The sequence below is a fragment of the Chiloscyllium punctatum genome, chromosome 5 (genome assembly GCF_047496795.1).
Source record: "Chiloscyllium punctatum isolate Juve2018m chromosome 5, sChiPun1.3, whole genome shotgun sequence".
Lineage (NCBI taxonomy): Eukaryota > Metazoa > Chordata > Chondrichthyes > Orectolobiformes > Hemiscylliidae > Chiloscyllium > Chiloscyllium punctatum.
The window spans coordinates 59,963,421-59,980,156 of NC_092743.1; the positions used below are offsets into that span (position 1 = coordinate 59,963,421).

At 38.1% G+C, this 16,736-nt stretch overlaps 1 protein-coding gene across 3 annotated transcripts in view; it reads right to left on the bottom strand.

The window, feature by feature from the left end:
- Window positions 1-16,736, bottom strand: part of thoc1 (THO complex 1) — an 81,233-nt gene that overhangs the window by 17,744 nt on the left and 46,753 nt on the right. For all 3 annotated transcript variants that reach the window (XM_072570413.1, XM_072570412.1, XM_072570414.1), the window contains exons 11-19: window positions 16,249-16,383; window positions 14,988-15,088; window positions 13,967-14,033; window positions 9,836-9,886; window positions 8,235-8,305; window positions 4,948-5,043; window positions 3,518-3,583; window positions 2,538-2,621; window positions 2,288-2,435 (exon numbers count right to left, since the gene is read on the bottom strand). In XM_072570413.1, coding sequence (XP_072426514.1) covers window positions 2,288-2,435; window positions 2,538-2,621; window positions 3,518-3,583; window positions 4,948-5,043; window positions 8,235-8,305; window positions 9,836-9,886; window positions 13,967-14,033; window positions 14,988-15,088; window positions 16,249-16,383 — 819 coding nt within the window. The remainder of the gene's footprint in view (window positions 1-2,287; window positions 2,436-2,537; window positions 2,622-3,517; window positions 3,584-4,947; window positions 5,044-8,234; window positions 8,306-9,835; window positions 9,887-13,966; window positions 14,034-14,987; window positions 15,089-16,248; window positions 16,384-16,736) is intronic.

The following is a 16,736-nucleotide window of genomic DNA, read 5'->3' on the forward strand; positions in this document are numbered from 1 at the left end:
TTGCCGAATATAAATTCCCTTCAGATCATCCATTACCCTAGGTCCTTCAGCCACTATTACATCTGGGAGATTGCTTGTGTCTTCTCCAGTGAAGACAGATCCAAAGTATCTATTCAACCCTTTTGCCATTTCCTTGTTCTCCATAATAAATTCACCCGTTTCTGTTTTCAAGGGCCCAATTTTAGTCTTAACCACTTTTTTTCTTTTCACATACCTAAAAAAGCTTTGATTATCCTCCTTTTGTTTGGCCAGTTTTGGCCAGATAGTGATAACATATAGATTATCAATTTTCAACTTCATCTGATTTTTAATACCTGGGACCTATCATGAACTAAAAACTTCAAAAAAGCCAGACATAGTAACTCTTTAAAATAAAATGGCCACTGTGATCTCATTAGCATGAACTGAGATAAGTTCAGGAAGCCAATATAGAATAAACAAAACTGTCTGAACTACAATTACCATTTTATTTTAAAGAGTTACTATGTCTGGCTTCAAGAAATTAACACCACCTGTTTCAATTTTCACATGCCTGATAAGGGGCACACACTGGACATGAAATGTTGCCTACAGAAAACATGTTCCTACAGCTTTGAGGAACAATGAGACCAAATTTGGATAAACATAATGAACACTATTTTAGCAGCTGCCTCTGAGCAGAAAAGACACAGAACTATGGATTGATAGCAACAAGAACTCAAGACCTCTCTTTCTCTCTTCCCTCCCTCGTTTGCCTCAGCATGTCAGAAGACAATACTTCATGAAAAAGCAAATTGGGAAACCACCATTCACCGAAATCACAAAGGTAATTTTCTAATTTTGCCACTGTTGAGAATACAATTCTCAGGTTAAAAATCTAACACCCCACAAACTTTTGGTGTTACGCCTGTGCTGACAGTTGATAGCTCCATGCTTAAACTAAAAATAATTTGTTGTGATCAATTGGGCGGGGGTGGGGGGTTTAAAAATGCTGATTCATCCTTTCTCATTGTGATGATATGCTATACTAACTAGCCTGTTTTGACCGTCCTGTGGCATTTAACTACTCCTTCTTCCTTCACTTTGTTGCTTGACATGGTTTCCCACATTTTTGGATATTTGCCTGTAAATCTATTCTTTACCTTGCTCCTCCCTACTTCAACAATTATGTTCATACCGATGGGAAAGTCTGCATGGTGGTACTGTTACAGAACTCGTAATTCAGAGGACCACACTAATTCTTCCACAACATTGTCGTCACTGCTGACGAGTGATGTCTAATTTCTCTTGAAAAGCTGAGCTGCCTCATTGAACTTCTGCCATCCATGCAGTGGGCTTTGTAGATATGAGCTCAAATTATATCATGGCAGCATCAATTCCATTTAAAAATCTAGAATAGAATGTTAGCTGCTTTAATTATGATGAAGAAACTTCTGGATTGTAGTTCACAAATAACCTTTCGAGGATGATTTGGTCATCTTTACAAGGTCTACAGAAATCAGAAGAAAGTGACGACAGTAGATGCTGGAGATCAGAATCAAAAAGTGTGGCACTGGAAAAGCACAGCAAGTCAGGCAGCATTCGAGGAGAGTCAGTCTACATGTGACTCCAGATCCAGAGCAATGGATCTCTGCCTCTGAAATAGCAGCAAGCTATTTGTTTGTATAAAATTATGAAGGAAAATAAAATAGCACTGTGAGTGCACCTGCACTACACGGCAAGTTTAAGAAGGTGCCACACTGCCACCTTTTCAAGGACAATTAGGAATTGGTAACGTTTGGTTGCCTTGCCAAAATGATCAAATTAAAAGAACAAATTAAAAATAATGCTCCTGACTTCACCTCTACTCTTCCGATTGTAATCCAATTTGTATTCTTTTCTGCAGTGTTTCCAGTGATTTTGAATATTCTTCAAAGACTCCTCTGCCTTAAAATATCAGCACATCCTCACACTCTTTTCAATTTGCTGCCTCTTCTAAACCTACTTGCTAGATTTCATGGTTTGGTTTGTGAAAATCTTTGGTACATTTTTGTTATGGGTTTCATACAAAAGTCAGTTGATTTTTCTCACAATCTGTGATGAATCATATAATTGAGATGTAGTGAGCTCAGGCATGTCATTCTAAACTCTGCCTATTTTAATACAACTAAACAGAGTGTTCAGTGGTAGCTATACCGTAGACTCTTACTCCTTACAGTTATGGTACACAAGCAATCAGATTTAGTGAGTCAGGATGTCACAATAGATATTTCATAAGATGGCACTGCACTTTTATGCTTCACGAACACAAAATTGGAAAGATACTCACAGGTAGTTCCTTGGCCAATTTGATAACCATGTTGTCTAGGTACTCAGGCAAGCTTTTGAACTGCTGATTAGTCGGTTGAAAGAAATGTGGGCTTCGTCGTGCCAGCAGCCTCAAGGCCCTCCAGCCATAATTGGAATTGTTAACCACTCTGTGAAGAAAAAAATGCTGTCAGAATATCAACAGATTATAATAATACTTTGTAGGAAAGTTAACAGATTTGCACCATTAAGTTTGTGAAATAACAACTTACTTGTACTCTTCTTCAACCATGTTTTCTGGATCAGCTTGCTCAATAGCTTCTTCAAAAAACTCTTCCAAAGTGGGCATAAATTCCCTGCAAAGCAGATAACTCACATCAAGGTAAAGATAAAAACATGGTAGTGTAATGCAAAATAGCCTTTGCAAAACCTAACAGCCTTATCAAGGAACATACTTGATGCCTGAACCCCAGTAACCTACTAAATGTAAGGTAAACATAGTTAAATTGCAACCATGTAGACATTTGCAGATCATCTGATATTTCTTATCTACCTAGAAGCTAGTCAGACCAGATGTTGGAGCTCCATAGAAAGCTCACAGCTGTCACGAGTAGGCAATGAAGTTCAAGGATGTACTTTATTAAAATTAGAAAATACAGTCAGGCTGAAAAACATGGTGGTGGCAATGAAGGTGCTACTGAGTGAGACACAGAGGGATGAAATTAGGAAAAATTAGAGTGAACACTCTCAACACAAAGCCTAGATAATTCATTACTAAGTTTTTTACAACCAAAGGCAAACAATTTTATGGAGCTGCTAACGGAGTCTTTCAAAAGTTGTCTTTCAAAAACTAGTTTATCACTTTAAACCAAGTATTTCTCATATTAGGTCATTAGGGTTAAATTCTGACCCCAAGGACAGATAAAATGCAATTTCAGCATACTGAGATAATGTTAATTTCAGAATGCATCAAGGAGTGATGTCAATATCCCTGTTAAACTTTCAACATGATCATTTGTATTTCACATTTTCCAATTTGAATTGGACATTCATTCAGCAGGAAACTTCAAATTCAGGACAGATTTTCAATGCTTCGTGTGGCAATACATAAATGCATTAACACCTTTACCACTGATTCACAAATATACAGTTCTCTTCCAAACTTTTTATAAAGGCAGAAACTGATTGATTTAAATATAGTCAAATTTTCACATCCTTCGATAAAGACTTAATGTCAAGATACATCTCTTACCTGCTTTCAGATTTACAGGCTTCCATGTTATCAGGGCACAGATTCCAAAGCCGTGTCAATTCTTCACTGCAGGAAAACAAAAATGATTTTAGTTATATGCAGTAAGATAATGCAAAGATTTACACAAAGCTATCTTAATTTTATAAGTTTAAGTACCACTAAAACAGATTAATTTGTTAAACCGGTGTTACAACCAGTTAGCTCATCAAACTATTACACAGATTATGCAGGCAGTGAGATGCAAAACATGTTGACTTCATTAATACATGTGTAAAACCTGGAAGTTATGAAAATCTTGATGACGTTGAGAGCCTTACTGTAGATTTGACAGTATTTAACTCAATTTTTAAAAAGAATTGTCTTTAAAACAGCAAAATTAAACTTCTAATATAGCATTGAAGAGTTACAGTCACATTGTTCAAAATTATGGATATTTTAGAAATTTCAAGAAGCGAATTATATGGCACAGAAAGCCATCAACTATTTATCCATCACTTGAACCTAAGCAGAATCTGATTTGGAATAAAAGGTTGGATGGTCTTAGCCTGCCAGCTATAAAAGGTCCTACATTAAGTGTGTTTGGACATATTCAAATCAATCCTGAATGTGCATGACTAAAAGGACTAGAAGATCCTTTCTGGCTTTCTACTTCAGAAAAACTTTGAGTGTCTGCTGTGGAGAGTGGAGCATTGCACACTAGTCTAGCAGATAAGTTGAGGCTCGTTGTTGGTTCAGAGAGTTTGGCAGTCTGTCCATACGACAATAGGCCTGAATGCTAAAAATGGATAACCTGGAGTCCCAAGCTCAATTACTAGTACCAAATAGAATACAATATATTTATACAGGAAGAGAACACCAGTTAGATGATGCCAAACAGTTGACTACAAGTTTTATTTAAATTTAAAACCTGACTCCAATTGATCAAATCAGTGCCTTGAGAAGTGAAGTAGAGAAGGGTTAGTTTACATTTCTTGAGATGAAATAGATGCAATGTGTGCGTAAGTTCTTTCTGTCCACAAAGAACAGGGCTCATGTTCTGAGTATATGTAGCTCACAGTACAAGTGACACAAGTGCACCATTACTAAAAGCCCTCACACTACAGGGCACAAAAGGTATTTTAAAATGTAATTTATTGAAAGAGGCAGGAATGTTTTAAAGATATATTACGATATTTTGTTTCATTGGTTTAGTCTATTAACAGTGTCTTTCACCATTGAGGGATCAAAGATGAAATCAAGAGGTTAAAAAATAAACTACCCCTTTCCTTGAATACCCATTTCTGACATACTGCTCTGAGATAACTGTCGAACTGCAACATCTTTGAAGTTCATTTTGAGATTTGTGACTAAAATTAGATGTCATCTAGAAATTTGAGTATCAAACATGTAAGAAAAGAAAGGAGCGAAAAAAGGTGAAGAGAAAGACTTACTTTCCCATCAAGACCTTCTTGCCTGGTCCTTTTCCAAAGAAATCCTCAGGAGCAGGTCGTTTTTTTGCAGGCTTTGGAACTTTGGATTCAAGTGATCTTTAAAAAAACCAAACATAATTGACTATCAAAGAGAATTTATGATTTCCAGTGAGTCAGTGCATGTGGAGATGAGAGTTCACACACATGTGCCAGTGGATTTGGCTGGGGCATTCATACTATACCTGCCATGTATGTGATATCGTGTGCATGGTATATGAGAGATATAGTGTATGGGAGAGATCTGGTGTGACAAGTGCACTGTGTACACGTGTATGGCATGTGCATATGGTGCGAGGAGGGGCAGAGGTAGGGGAGAGAGAGAAGGAGAGAGAGAGCGCGCGCGCGGAGTAGAGAAAGGGGGGACAACAGCGAAGAAAGATGGAGGGGGGAGGGGGAGAGAAAGAAAGGGGAGAGAGAGCAAGAAACGGAGAGAGTTGTGTTGAGAGAGATGTGGCGCACGCAGGCATGAGAGGGGAGTTGTGCGCATGGGTGACGTATGTTACAGGAATGCATACACGTGAGACATGGTGACTGTATATAATGTGGGTGAGGGAGATGCGATGTATGTCAAACTGTATGCCGGATGTGTGCATGAGTGCCAGTTGTGTGCGATTGTCTGCTGGTGCTTGGTTGTAGAAGGATGAGTTGAATGTGTAGGTGTACAGGCTTGATGGGCAGAAGTGAATGACATATACTGTCTATTAGTCTGGAAGAAGCATGTGCAGGAGCCTGATGGTTGTGGCAGGGGGTGAACACAGTATGGGCCTAGTCAGCAGAGGGCAAGTGCTTGCTTGCACAAGCCTACTGGAGAGGGGGAAGTACATGCACAGACCAATGCATAAGTGTGTGTACATATATATTGTGCGTGAGAGTGAGTAATAAAGTGCGCACATGCATGGTATGTAGAAGTATTTACCTGTACATGCCAGTGTGAGTGTGTGCACGTGTCTGTATGAGCCTGATGTGCATATGTTCATGTATCTGTACATGCCTGACATGCATATGCACTTTATGTGTGGGAATATGTGCACATGGCGGAAATATCCATGTATATTGGGGAGGTGTCTGCATAGGCACATGGTGGGAGAGTATGTATGCATTCACTGTTTGATAACGTATACACATGCGTGATAAGAGTACAGGTTTTCATGGGCAAATACTGAGCTTGTCTTTCTTCATGTACCTGGTGGGAGTGCATGTGCGTGCACATGCATGTACATGCCAAACATGGTGGAAATATGCATATATACATATTTACACACACCTTGTGTTGGGCAGTGCACCTAGCTTCCATGTGGGTAGCTGGATGCATGTGCCTTATGAGGGTGTGTGTATGTTGCACATACCTAGTGTGTACATGTAAGAGTCTTGTGCGAATGACTGTGCACGTTTGTGAAAATGTGTGTGCTAAGTATTCATGTGAGAAGGAAAGTGTGTATCTACATCTGCACTTGTGCATATATGCACGTTCCATGTGTGTGCCTCCACGTGAACACGTGCTTCCACATGCATCATGTCTGGGGAAGGAACAATGCATGCTCACAGCATGTGATGAGAGCAAGTGTACATGCTGGCACACACATTTGCATGTGTACGTATATGGTGTTGGGACTGCATGTGCACATGCATGTGTTGTGGGAGAATGAGGCAGTACCACACTTGTATGGCATGGGAATTGGCTGTCAGACAGAAGGCAGAGAGTTGGGATAAAAGGTTCTTTTTTGGAATGGCAGCCAGTGGTAAGTGGTGTCCTGCAGGGTTCAGTGTTGGGGCCACAGCTGTTCACTTTATATGTGAATGATCTGGATGAAGGGACTGGGGACATTCTAGCGAAGTTTGCTGATGATATGAAGTTAGGCGGGCAGGTAGTTAGTACTGAGGTGGTGGGGAAGATGCAGAAAGATTAGAAAAGTGGTCCAGGAAATGGCTGATGAAATTCAACATGAGCAAATGTGACGTCTTGCACTTTGAAAAAAAATAGAATACAGGCATGGACTATTTTCTAAACAGTGAGAAAATTCATAAAGCCAAAGTACAAAGGGAGAGAGTTTACGTGTGCACAGCATGCAGCAGTCTGGTGAATGTGTATAAATAGGGCTGGTGGGTGTGTCTGGTATGAACATACTTCCATATGCTTTGTGGTTGTACATATGGGCCTAGTGGGAAGGACTGCATGCATGCACTGGGATGTATGTGATTGGTAGAAGAATGTGCACATGTGCTCATGTATATACGGAGATTGAGAGTACGCATGTACATCATGTGCACATTTCTGGTGAAAGAATGTGTGTGTGCCTGCCCATGTATATGTGATAATAAAGCCAATTCAATTTAATTCAGCTTAACATGTTTGGTAGGATTATGTGTACGCTCGTTCAAGCATGTGGTTGAAATGTGCATGTGCATATATATGTTGGGAATAGGCATGTGCACGTGTGGTGGGAGGTGTGCCTGTAGTTTGTGCAATGGTGTAGGAGGACGTGAGAAAAAGAAAAAACACTTGCCATTTCAAACGTACAGCAACTTTCCAGACTTCCATTTTTGACATTTGATTTAACACTGCAACCCATCAATGATCAAGTCAGAAATCACCCCTCAACTTTCTAGGGAAAAAAGTCCCAGCCTATCCCGATAACTCAAACACTTTAATACATCACTATCCTACTGTCATTATATACGACCACCGCATCAAAATCCTGAAACTTCCAGATTGACAGAGACTGGGGAGCAGTTTCACTGGATGGACTGCAGCGGCCAATAAAGAATGCCCACCATCTTTGTGGGGGCAAATATGGTCGATAATTGCGAGCCTCACTAATCACAGAGAGATCCCAAGAATAAATTGAAAATGTCTCACGTTTAATTTGTACATAGGAACAGGTTTACATTATATCAATTTAATTTGACACATTTCTCAACATAATACGAATGCAACCTTACATGAAACCAGAAAATATCAGTTACTTTATTTGTACTGCATTATTTGATAAGAATTGCCTGCTTGAAATTTCTTCAATTAAAATCAAATCTTCATGACAAGACAAATTGCAATCTTATAAGAATAAAATAGAAGTAATCTGACAGAAGTCAGCTGGCATAACATATTGGTTTACTGGTTATGCTATGGAATATTAAGAAGAAAGTGAGTCGCACTGGACAGATGCCTGTTCGCCCTTAAAGTATAAAGTAGATACATGGCTGAAGAGAAAAGAATGTTAAAAATAATATTAAAGTTTTAAAAGATATACCTCTCTTTAACAAAGCTTGGACAACCCTCATTTTTCCATGCAATCCAATTTTCCTCACTGTGTAGTATATGCTGCAATCAAATAAAAATGAATTAATTTTTACTTCATGTTAAAACAAATCAGAGCGCTTTCACCTCTTCATAAATTTGCTGCATCAGCAATTTAGTGAGTAAATGCAATTGATATATTAATGAGCTGTGCTGAAATGGAACAAAATCTTCTCCAATTTAAAGTTCTTTCTGACAAGGTCATATTTAAATTCATAAATACTGAAACAGACCCTTTGCTCCAATGCATCTATGCCAATCAGGTTTCCCAAACTAGCACCCTTTGCCTGCATTTGACCCATATCCTTCTAAATCTTTTCTATTCATGTGTCGAATACTTTTAAATGTTATAATTGTATCTGCATCACCCACTTCCACTGGCAGTTCATTCCACACACGGTCCATTTTCTGTGTTAAAATGTTGCTCCTCAGATCCATTTTAAATCTTTCCCCTCTCACATTAAACCTCTGCCCTCTTGTTTTGGGCTCCACTACCCTGGGGAATAGACATTGGCTATTCACCTTGTCTATACCTCTCATAATATTATAAACCTCTATAAGGTCAGCCCTCAACTTTCTACGCACCATGGGAAAAAGGTCCCAGCCTATAGCTCAAACACTCTAGTTCATCACTGTCCTACTGTCATTATGTACTACCATTGCATCAAAATCCTGAAACTTCCAGATTGACACAGACTGGAGAGCAGTTTCACCAGATGGACTGCAGTGGTTAAAAAGGAATGCCCACCATCTTTGTGGGGGCAAACATGGCCCATAATTGCTAACCTCACTAACCACAGAGAGATCCAAAGAATAAATTGAAAATGTCTCACGTTCAGTTTGTATCTAGGAACAGATGTAGGCCAGTCAGCCCCTTGAGCTCTTACACTATTCAATGCTATCTTGGCAGATTTGTCGCCTAATTCTGTATACCTGGCCCATATCCCTTAATGTATCTGTCTCAGATTTAAATCTAACAACAGGTGTAGCATCAATTGCTATTTGTGGGAATCTTAAGATCCCTTTGATGCCAGCAGCTCTCCTGAACAATCTGTTCCTAACTTCAAATTGTTACCTCGATCTAAAATCCCCAAACAATGGAAATGGTTTATCTTTATCTACCCTATCTTTTTATATCAATATCTTGAAGACCAAGATCAGAATACCACTTAAACCTTTCTAAATTTCAGAGAAAACAGGCCTAATAATCTGTCTTCCTAGCTTAACCACTAAAACCCATGCATCATTCTTGTAAACTTATGTTGTACTCCCTTCAGGGTCAATATAACCTTCCTCAGGTTTACTGTTATTCATTGACTTTGGCTACAGAAGGAACATGGTATTACAATTGGCCTCAGTGGTCTTGGACAAGATAAGGAGGAAAGAAGGGTCAAAGTGAAGAAAATAAGTTAGCTAAAAGCAATCTTGATCACTGATCACTATGCTTTCAGAAAAACATGCGTGCACTCAAGTATTTTTAGTTTTCCTGTGGTCAATCAACTCCAAACTGAAATCAATAGGTTGAATTCAGAAATTCAAAATCATTTGACATACCTCTACCATGCTAGAAAATTTTTCTCCATCAGGTGGTGTCTCTTTGAATAACTAGAAAAGTAAACAAGGAACCAAATTGTTAGTGACATTTATGTTGAAATAATTCTATGATTTGGATGACAATTGATTAATCTAACTAATCTAATATGGATAAACATTGCATTTCCATTAAAATAACCTGAGCATGAAATTAACTTTTACAAGAACAAACTACAATTTAGTTTAGTTAAATAGTTACGTCAGCGTTTCATAAGACCATAAGACATAGGAGTGGAAGTAAGGCCATTCGGCCCATCGAGTCCACTCCGCCATTCAATCATGGCTGATGGGCATTTCAACTCTACTTACCAGCATTCTCCCCGTAGCCCTTAATTCCTTGTGACATCAAGAATTTATCAATCTCTGTCTTGAAGACATTTAGCGTTCCAGCCTCCACTGTACTCTGCGGCAATGAATTCCACAGGCCCACCACTCTCTGGCTGAAGAAATGTCTCCGCATTTCTGTTCTGAATTTATGCCCTCTAATTCTAAGGCTGTGTCCACGGGTCCTAGTCTCCTTGCCTAACGGAAACAATTTCCTAGCGTCCACCCTTTCCAAGCCATGTATTATCTTGTAAGTTTCTATTAGATCTCCCCTTAATCTTCTAAACTCCAATGAATACAATCCCAGGATCCTCAGCCGTTCCTCGTACGTTAGACCTACCATTCCAGGGATCATCCGTGTGAATCTCTGCTGGACACACTCCAGTGCCAGTATGTCCTTCCTGAGGTGTGGGGACCAAAACTGGACACAGTACTCCAAAGGGGGCCTAACCAGAGCTTTATAAAGTATCAGTAGCACAACGGTGCTTTTATATTCCAACCCTCTTGAGATAAATGACAACACTGCATTCGCTTTCTTAATCACGGACTCAACCTGCACGTTTACCTTTAGAGAATCGTCGACTAGCACTCCCAGATCCTTCTGTACTTTGGCTTTACGAATTTTCTCACCGTTTAGAAAGTAGTCCATGCCTGTATTCTTTTTTCAAAGTGCAAGACCTCACATTTGTTCACATTGAATTCCATCAGCCATTTCCTGGACCACTCTCCCAAACTGTCTAGATCCTTCTGCAGCCTCCCCACTTCCTCAGTACTACCAATGTTACATTGTTACCTTGTTCAAGGGCTCTATACCTAGTCAGTCCTTGCTAACTTTTTAAACTCTCTTAAAGGTACAGTACACTACTATACCTTCATAACATAATCTTCTCTGCATCTCTCCATATTTTGAAAAATATGGCAATCAGAATGTATTCAGTACTCTAAGTGTGATCTAACTTAGATCTGATACAGGTTTATCATACTTACCCTTATTCTGATTTTATAGTTACATGACCAACTCATACAGGAACAGGGGTAGACTAAGGACCTCCTTGGGCCTGTGCAGCTATTCAATGAAATTATGCTTGATCTGCAACCCAAGTCTGTATATTTATCATGAATCATATCCATTAATATCTCTGGATAGCAAAAATATATCAAGGAAATTTAAAACTAATAACTGATTCAGTCTCAAATTGTTAGGAACATTATGAACCTCACAATCTGAGAAGGTTCGGCTCAGTATTATTAAGTCTGGCCGTCAGACTCTAATACCATCCACAATAAACACATTAGCAGAAGTCATACACCCAGCTGCAACAAAGTGACATGGTGCCCTCCCCACTGGTACGTATTATTATCAGAAGTTGTAAAGCAAAAACGCAGTTATTGCTGGGATAATATACTACATTTGCATTCTTTTTCATTATCAGGACGACAATTTCAATTTGAAGAAACTCTTCCTCAGTTCCTTGTGGAACGCTAACCTGTAATGTTACGCAGCTTTATTAATTATAATTATACATCAATATGAAAGTGCTTGTAATTACCATTTATTTAGATCTAATAAACCCAAAATTTACTTCAATAATATGGAGCTTGCGAGAGGTATGAAAAAATAATTTCTGGATCACTCCAGTAAGTACAGAAATAGGAAGACAAGACAAATGAATACGTGATTGGAAAGGTGGTGTCAGAGAAAAGTTGATATAGGCTTTAGACTCTTGGACTAGATTGGACCTATAAATACTAGATGGTTCAGACTGAGTTTCATGCAGGATGTCTGACCACTGCTATTAGAGACAAAAAATCTGCAGATTCTGGAATCCAAAGCAGACAAGCAGAAGGGTGAGACCCAAAATGTCAACTTCTCCACCTTCTGATGCTGCCTGGCTTGCTGTATTCTTTCAGCCTTCTGCTTGTCTACTGACCATTACTATTGGCAAAGGTTTAAGGTAACGCAAAGGAGTGTGCAAACCAGGAAAGAACAATAAGAGGAGTGCAAAGGTGTACAGAATACTGGGATAGATAGACAGCACTAGAATAGAGAATAATAAATTACCAGGTTGAGTCAGAATAATGGAGAAAGTAATAAAATCCACATCAGACTTCCTGTGCATGTATATAAATACACAAACTATAATAAGGACAATTGGTGAGTTGCACTTGTAGGTTACCAACTGGAAGTATTATACTGTGGCAATAACTGAGATCTGGTTCAAGGAAGGGCAGGCCTAAGGGTTAAATACTCTTGAATATCCTTTAAACCTTTGAGAGGTCTGAACAGAGCTAACAGTGAGGTGGTCCCGTGTGTGAAAGGACTGAGAACAAGAGGGCACAAACTTAAATTAAATTAATTCGTAAATTTCACGCAGTAAGTGGTTAAGGTCCAGGAAGCACTGCTTGAAAATGGGGATTAAGCAATCAAAAGGAAATTAGACGGTTCTATGAAAATCAATGTGCAGGACAACAGGGACAAGGGAGAAGAAATAGCACGAGGTGAGATACTCATTTGAATAACTAGCAGACATGCAATGGACCGATGGCCTCCTTCTGAGCTGTAACAAGTCTGCGATGCTGTAGTATGTCTAGATTTCTTAGTATGACTCTGCTGGGAGAAGTGCACTTTGATTTAATTGGAAACTCCATAGTAAGACTATTTTAAAACTTTTAAATCGATACAAAACAGAGAAACCAGAAGTGTACTTTCTACTTGCTTCTTCTCTAAGTTTCCTAAGCTACAAAAGTACATTCAGGACATGAAGACACTAATTACCTGGAATAAAACTACAACTTGGGACAAGTGAATATCTTTAAATGTTGTATTGGATAACAACTTAATTTCAAGGTTAATGTACAGTGGAACTGTTTACAGGTGGTGTCTTGCTTACGAGCGTTATACTTATGAACAAGATCCCATAGTTTTATTAATTTTAAGGATGTGACATGCGAACGTTCGGGTCATAATTTACAAATGGATATTTTATATTGTACTGTATTATAATGTGGCTTGTGTAGAAATCGACTTACTTAGGACACAGGAATACGTAACCCAGGGACTGTCTGTATAAATAATGGATGGGGAACTTCAATGGATAGCTAACATTTATGGATAATTAAATTGCACTTCAACGGTGTCAGGGGTATGGGATTAAAATCTAACTGAAGCCACTAGTCTAGCATTTAAACATCCAGAGAAAGTAACCATCCAATCTTATTTTTCTAATCAACCTGCTCAGAAATGTTATTACACACCTATGGAGCAGGTGGGACTTGAAAGAAAGGGCTCCTAGCCCAAAGATAGGGATAACACCATTGCACCACAACAGTACTCAACTACCCAATCTGAATCCCTGGTTGGAATTGTTATCCAGGTGAAGGTGTAACAAATGATATAGTATACCCAATCCACAATTTCAGCTTAGCACCCCCAAGCCCTGTCTACCACCTGCCTGGTATGATATAATTGGAGCTGAAATGTGGTACTAATCAGGTGTTTCATTCTTGAAGAACGGACATTAATATAGATTTGAGACCAGGGGAAAAGACATCAAAGGAGAGTTCCAATATGGTGGACTTACATTGAACAGAAACATCTTTTCCAATTCTCTATTAGAATGCACTATCTCAGCAATCCATGCAAAGACTAATGAAAACATATATTGGCTAGTATTTATCTTGAAAATCACAACTTGTGAGGAAAGAGAGAGAGAGAAAAAAAACCTCGATGTTATGGTACAACTTAGCAATTAATTCCTTTATACCAACCTGATAAACTGCTTTGGTGGTATCTTCAATCCAGAGAGATTGTTCATCAGTCAACACACAAGAGGAACTGTGAAGCAGAATTATACCAAATCACACGTCATTTACAATGGTTTTTAACAGATGCAGACAGTGGTATTCAAATATTCAAATATTACTCATTATTTGTGCTCTGTGTTCACAAACACCACCATCCTGTATAATAGGACTCAGCATCTTCCTCACTAATGTAAGACTAATTTAACTTCCCATCGCATAAGTCAGTCTAAGATGCTTGAGTTACATATTCTGCATACATCTTGTAAAGTGGATAAGATGTTGGTCACATTTTAGCCTTATCATGGCCTAGACAATTATTAAGAGGGATGTGAGGGATGACGCACCACACTCTGCAGTTTATAGTCCATAGATGACATCTCTCAATCATTTGCGTACTATCAATGAGCTTATAAAGCAAAAAAACCTCAAATCTTATTTTCAGGATTGTGTCTTTTTCTTTAATCGCACATTTACTTCCAACAGTTGTAGTAAAATAGTGTGATAATTAGAAGCAGTATTGGGGATTTTTTTTTAAGATCTAGGCAAAACTTTTTTCACTTTTCAGCAAGGGAATTCATATTCAATGATCTGATCTAGTTAAGAGTAGCTCTGGTATGCATTACCGGAGACTTACGTTTACTTAAATAAATAAGCTTTAAAGTTATTCCCCTCAAGGAAAAAACTGATTCATCTCAGCCAGTAATGTCCTTACTAATGAAATACCCATTTCTGCACATCAAGAAGTTGTTCAAAAATGCAGGATTTTCAAATTAAGACTAGAACATAATGTTTCATCAACAGATTGCCTTTTTTGTCTCATCTACCCTTCATCTCATGACCTATGTCTTTGTTATGTTGATTTTCTTATTGCCCGACAGACAAGTTTACTTGGAAGAATTTAGAAATGTTTTCAAATACAGCACCAAACTTAATAACTGTGCAGTAGTGCCTCAGCTGTACACTCATGATTTTCAGAAAAAGTTACCTTTTAAATTTGACTTGACCCTTCAGGTATTGAAACAATATTAAATACTGTAATAGGATATGCCGTCTAAAATTGCTGTCGTTCAGCTGTAGGTCCATCAACTAGCAAAACAGAAATTAAAGTCAGTAAATTTGCAAGTGAAACTTTATGAATTCAAGCAAGCCATTGTGTTGCAGCAAATTTTCCATGCAATCATCTCACAAAATGATTTTGGAAAATATGAGGAAGGTGGCTGAAAGGTTGATGGCATCCATTGGTATAGCGCATTATTGCTATAACTGAGAACAACCTGCTGCTCAAACAAGGTTTTTATTCCTAGTATGAAATATTTTTAGTAATTTGAAACTCAAAAGATATATTTTAACTTTTATACCATTCTTAGAGGTAAATATTTAGAAACTTGTCACTATTTTCCATAAATGCAGGGATATAATGATGCAATCTCATTCGTTAACAGCCAAAGAGATTCAACTCCCAGGCTACATTCACCATTCTCAAAAAAAGCCAGCTGTAATAATTTATCTTCGCTCACAATTCTGAAACACCTGGAATTAAAATGGAAGCTGCCGTTCATTCTCAAAGTATAACATTGAAGTCAGAAGTGACTCAGAAATAGGACCAAGTTAGAATGATTGATTGTGAAATTCATCAAGATATTGGGGGCCTTGTTCTAGGTGCTAACTAAATAAAACTTGTTCATAGTTTTGATGAGTACTTACAAATAACAATACCAAGAGAACAACACATAACCATTTTATTTAATCTTACACCTTTAGGTCTTCGATCTGTAAATGACTACCGAGACTGAAATCACAAGTTTGTGCACTTGCTATACACTAAACAGATTTTAGGTTGTGACATTTGCTGCAAATTTGAATTGCATGAGCACAAGTCTGAACTGCTCAGCAGTACACTGTGTATGGTGACAAAGTTGCCTGTTATTCAATGGTTCGTGAAATGTGTTTGCTTCTGAAGTTTAAGTTAACAGATAAATAAATGTGACCAAGTCATGTTTACTTATATGCGATGAATTATCCACTTTTGAGAAACAGAAGGTGTTTGCAATTGAAGAAATATCTTTCATATTACATACATTGTAATTGGCTAGTTTAATAATGTTGTGCATCTACTACACAATATGTTAAGTAGAAAATTGAGTTTGATTATGGGGTCTACAAAAAAAGTCATTAATAAAAGCAATCACTTGTACATTCAAGCAACAGTACAGCCAAAGACACTGAAAAATTCGCAATAAAAATACCTTTTCACTCGTCAAAAATTTAGCAAAGTAAACATGTTCCTCCCCTGGAGGCTTTAATTCTTCATGCTTTTTCTTTGAAGCCTGCATATCATCCAGTTTGTAGCTTCTGAAAACATCCAACACCTCATCCGAATGCTATAAGGTAAATTGACATAACTAGGTTAGTTATTGCTGGAAAAAGACACCCATCAAACTGTATTACTTGTATGCATCAGGGTTAAAGTACAGACCATTCAATTATACAGAATCAAACTAAACATTTTACAAACACACAGAGATATTCTTCTTGTATCACAGATTGCATCCTGAAATTAACTGAATTGACGGAACACAATGAAAGACAATATAAACTGCATATAAATAAATAATTAGTTATGATGTTCTGTAAATCATTACACAATTTATGATCATTTATTTTTCATCTGTACCAAGCTGAGTACAGGTCATTCCGCTATAAGGCACGCTTTGTTAACGCAAATTCGCTATAA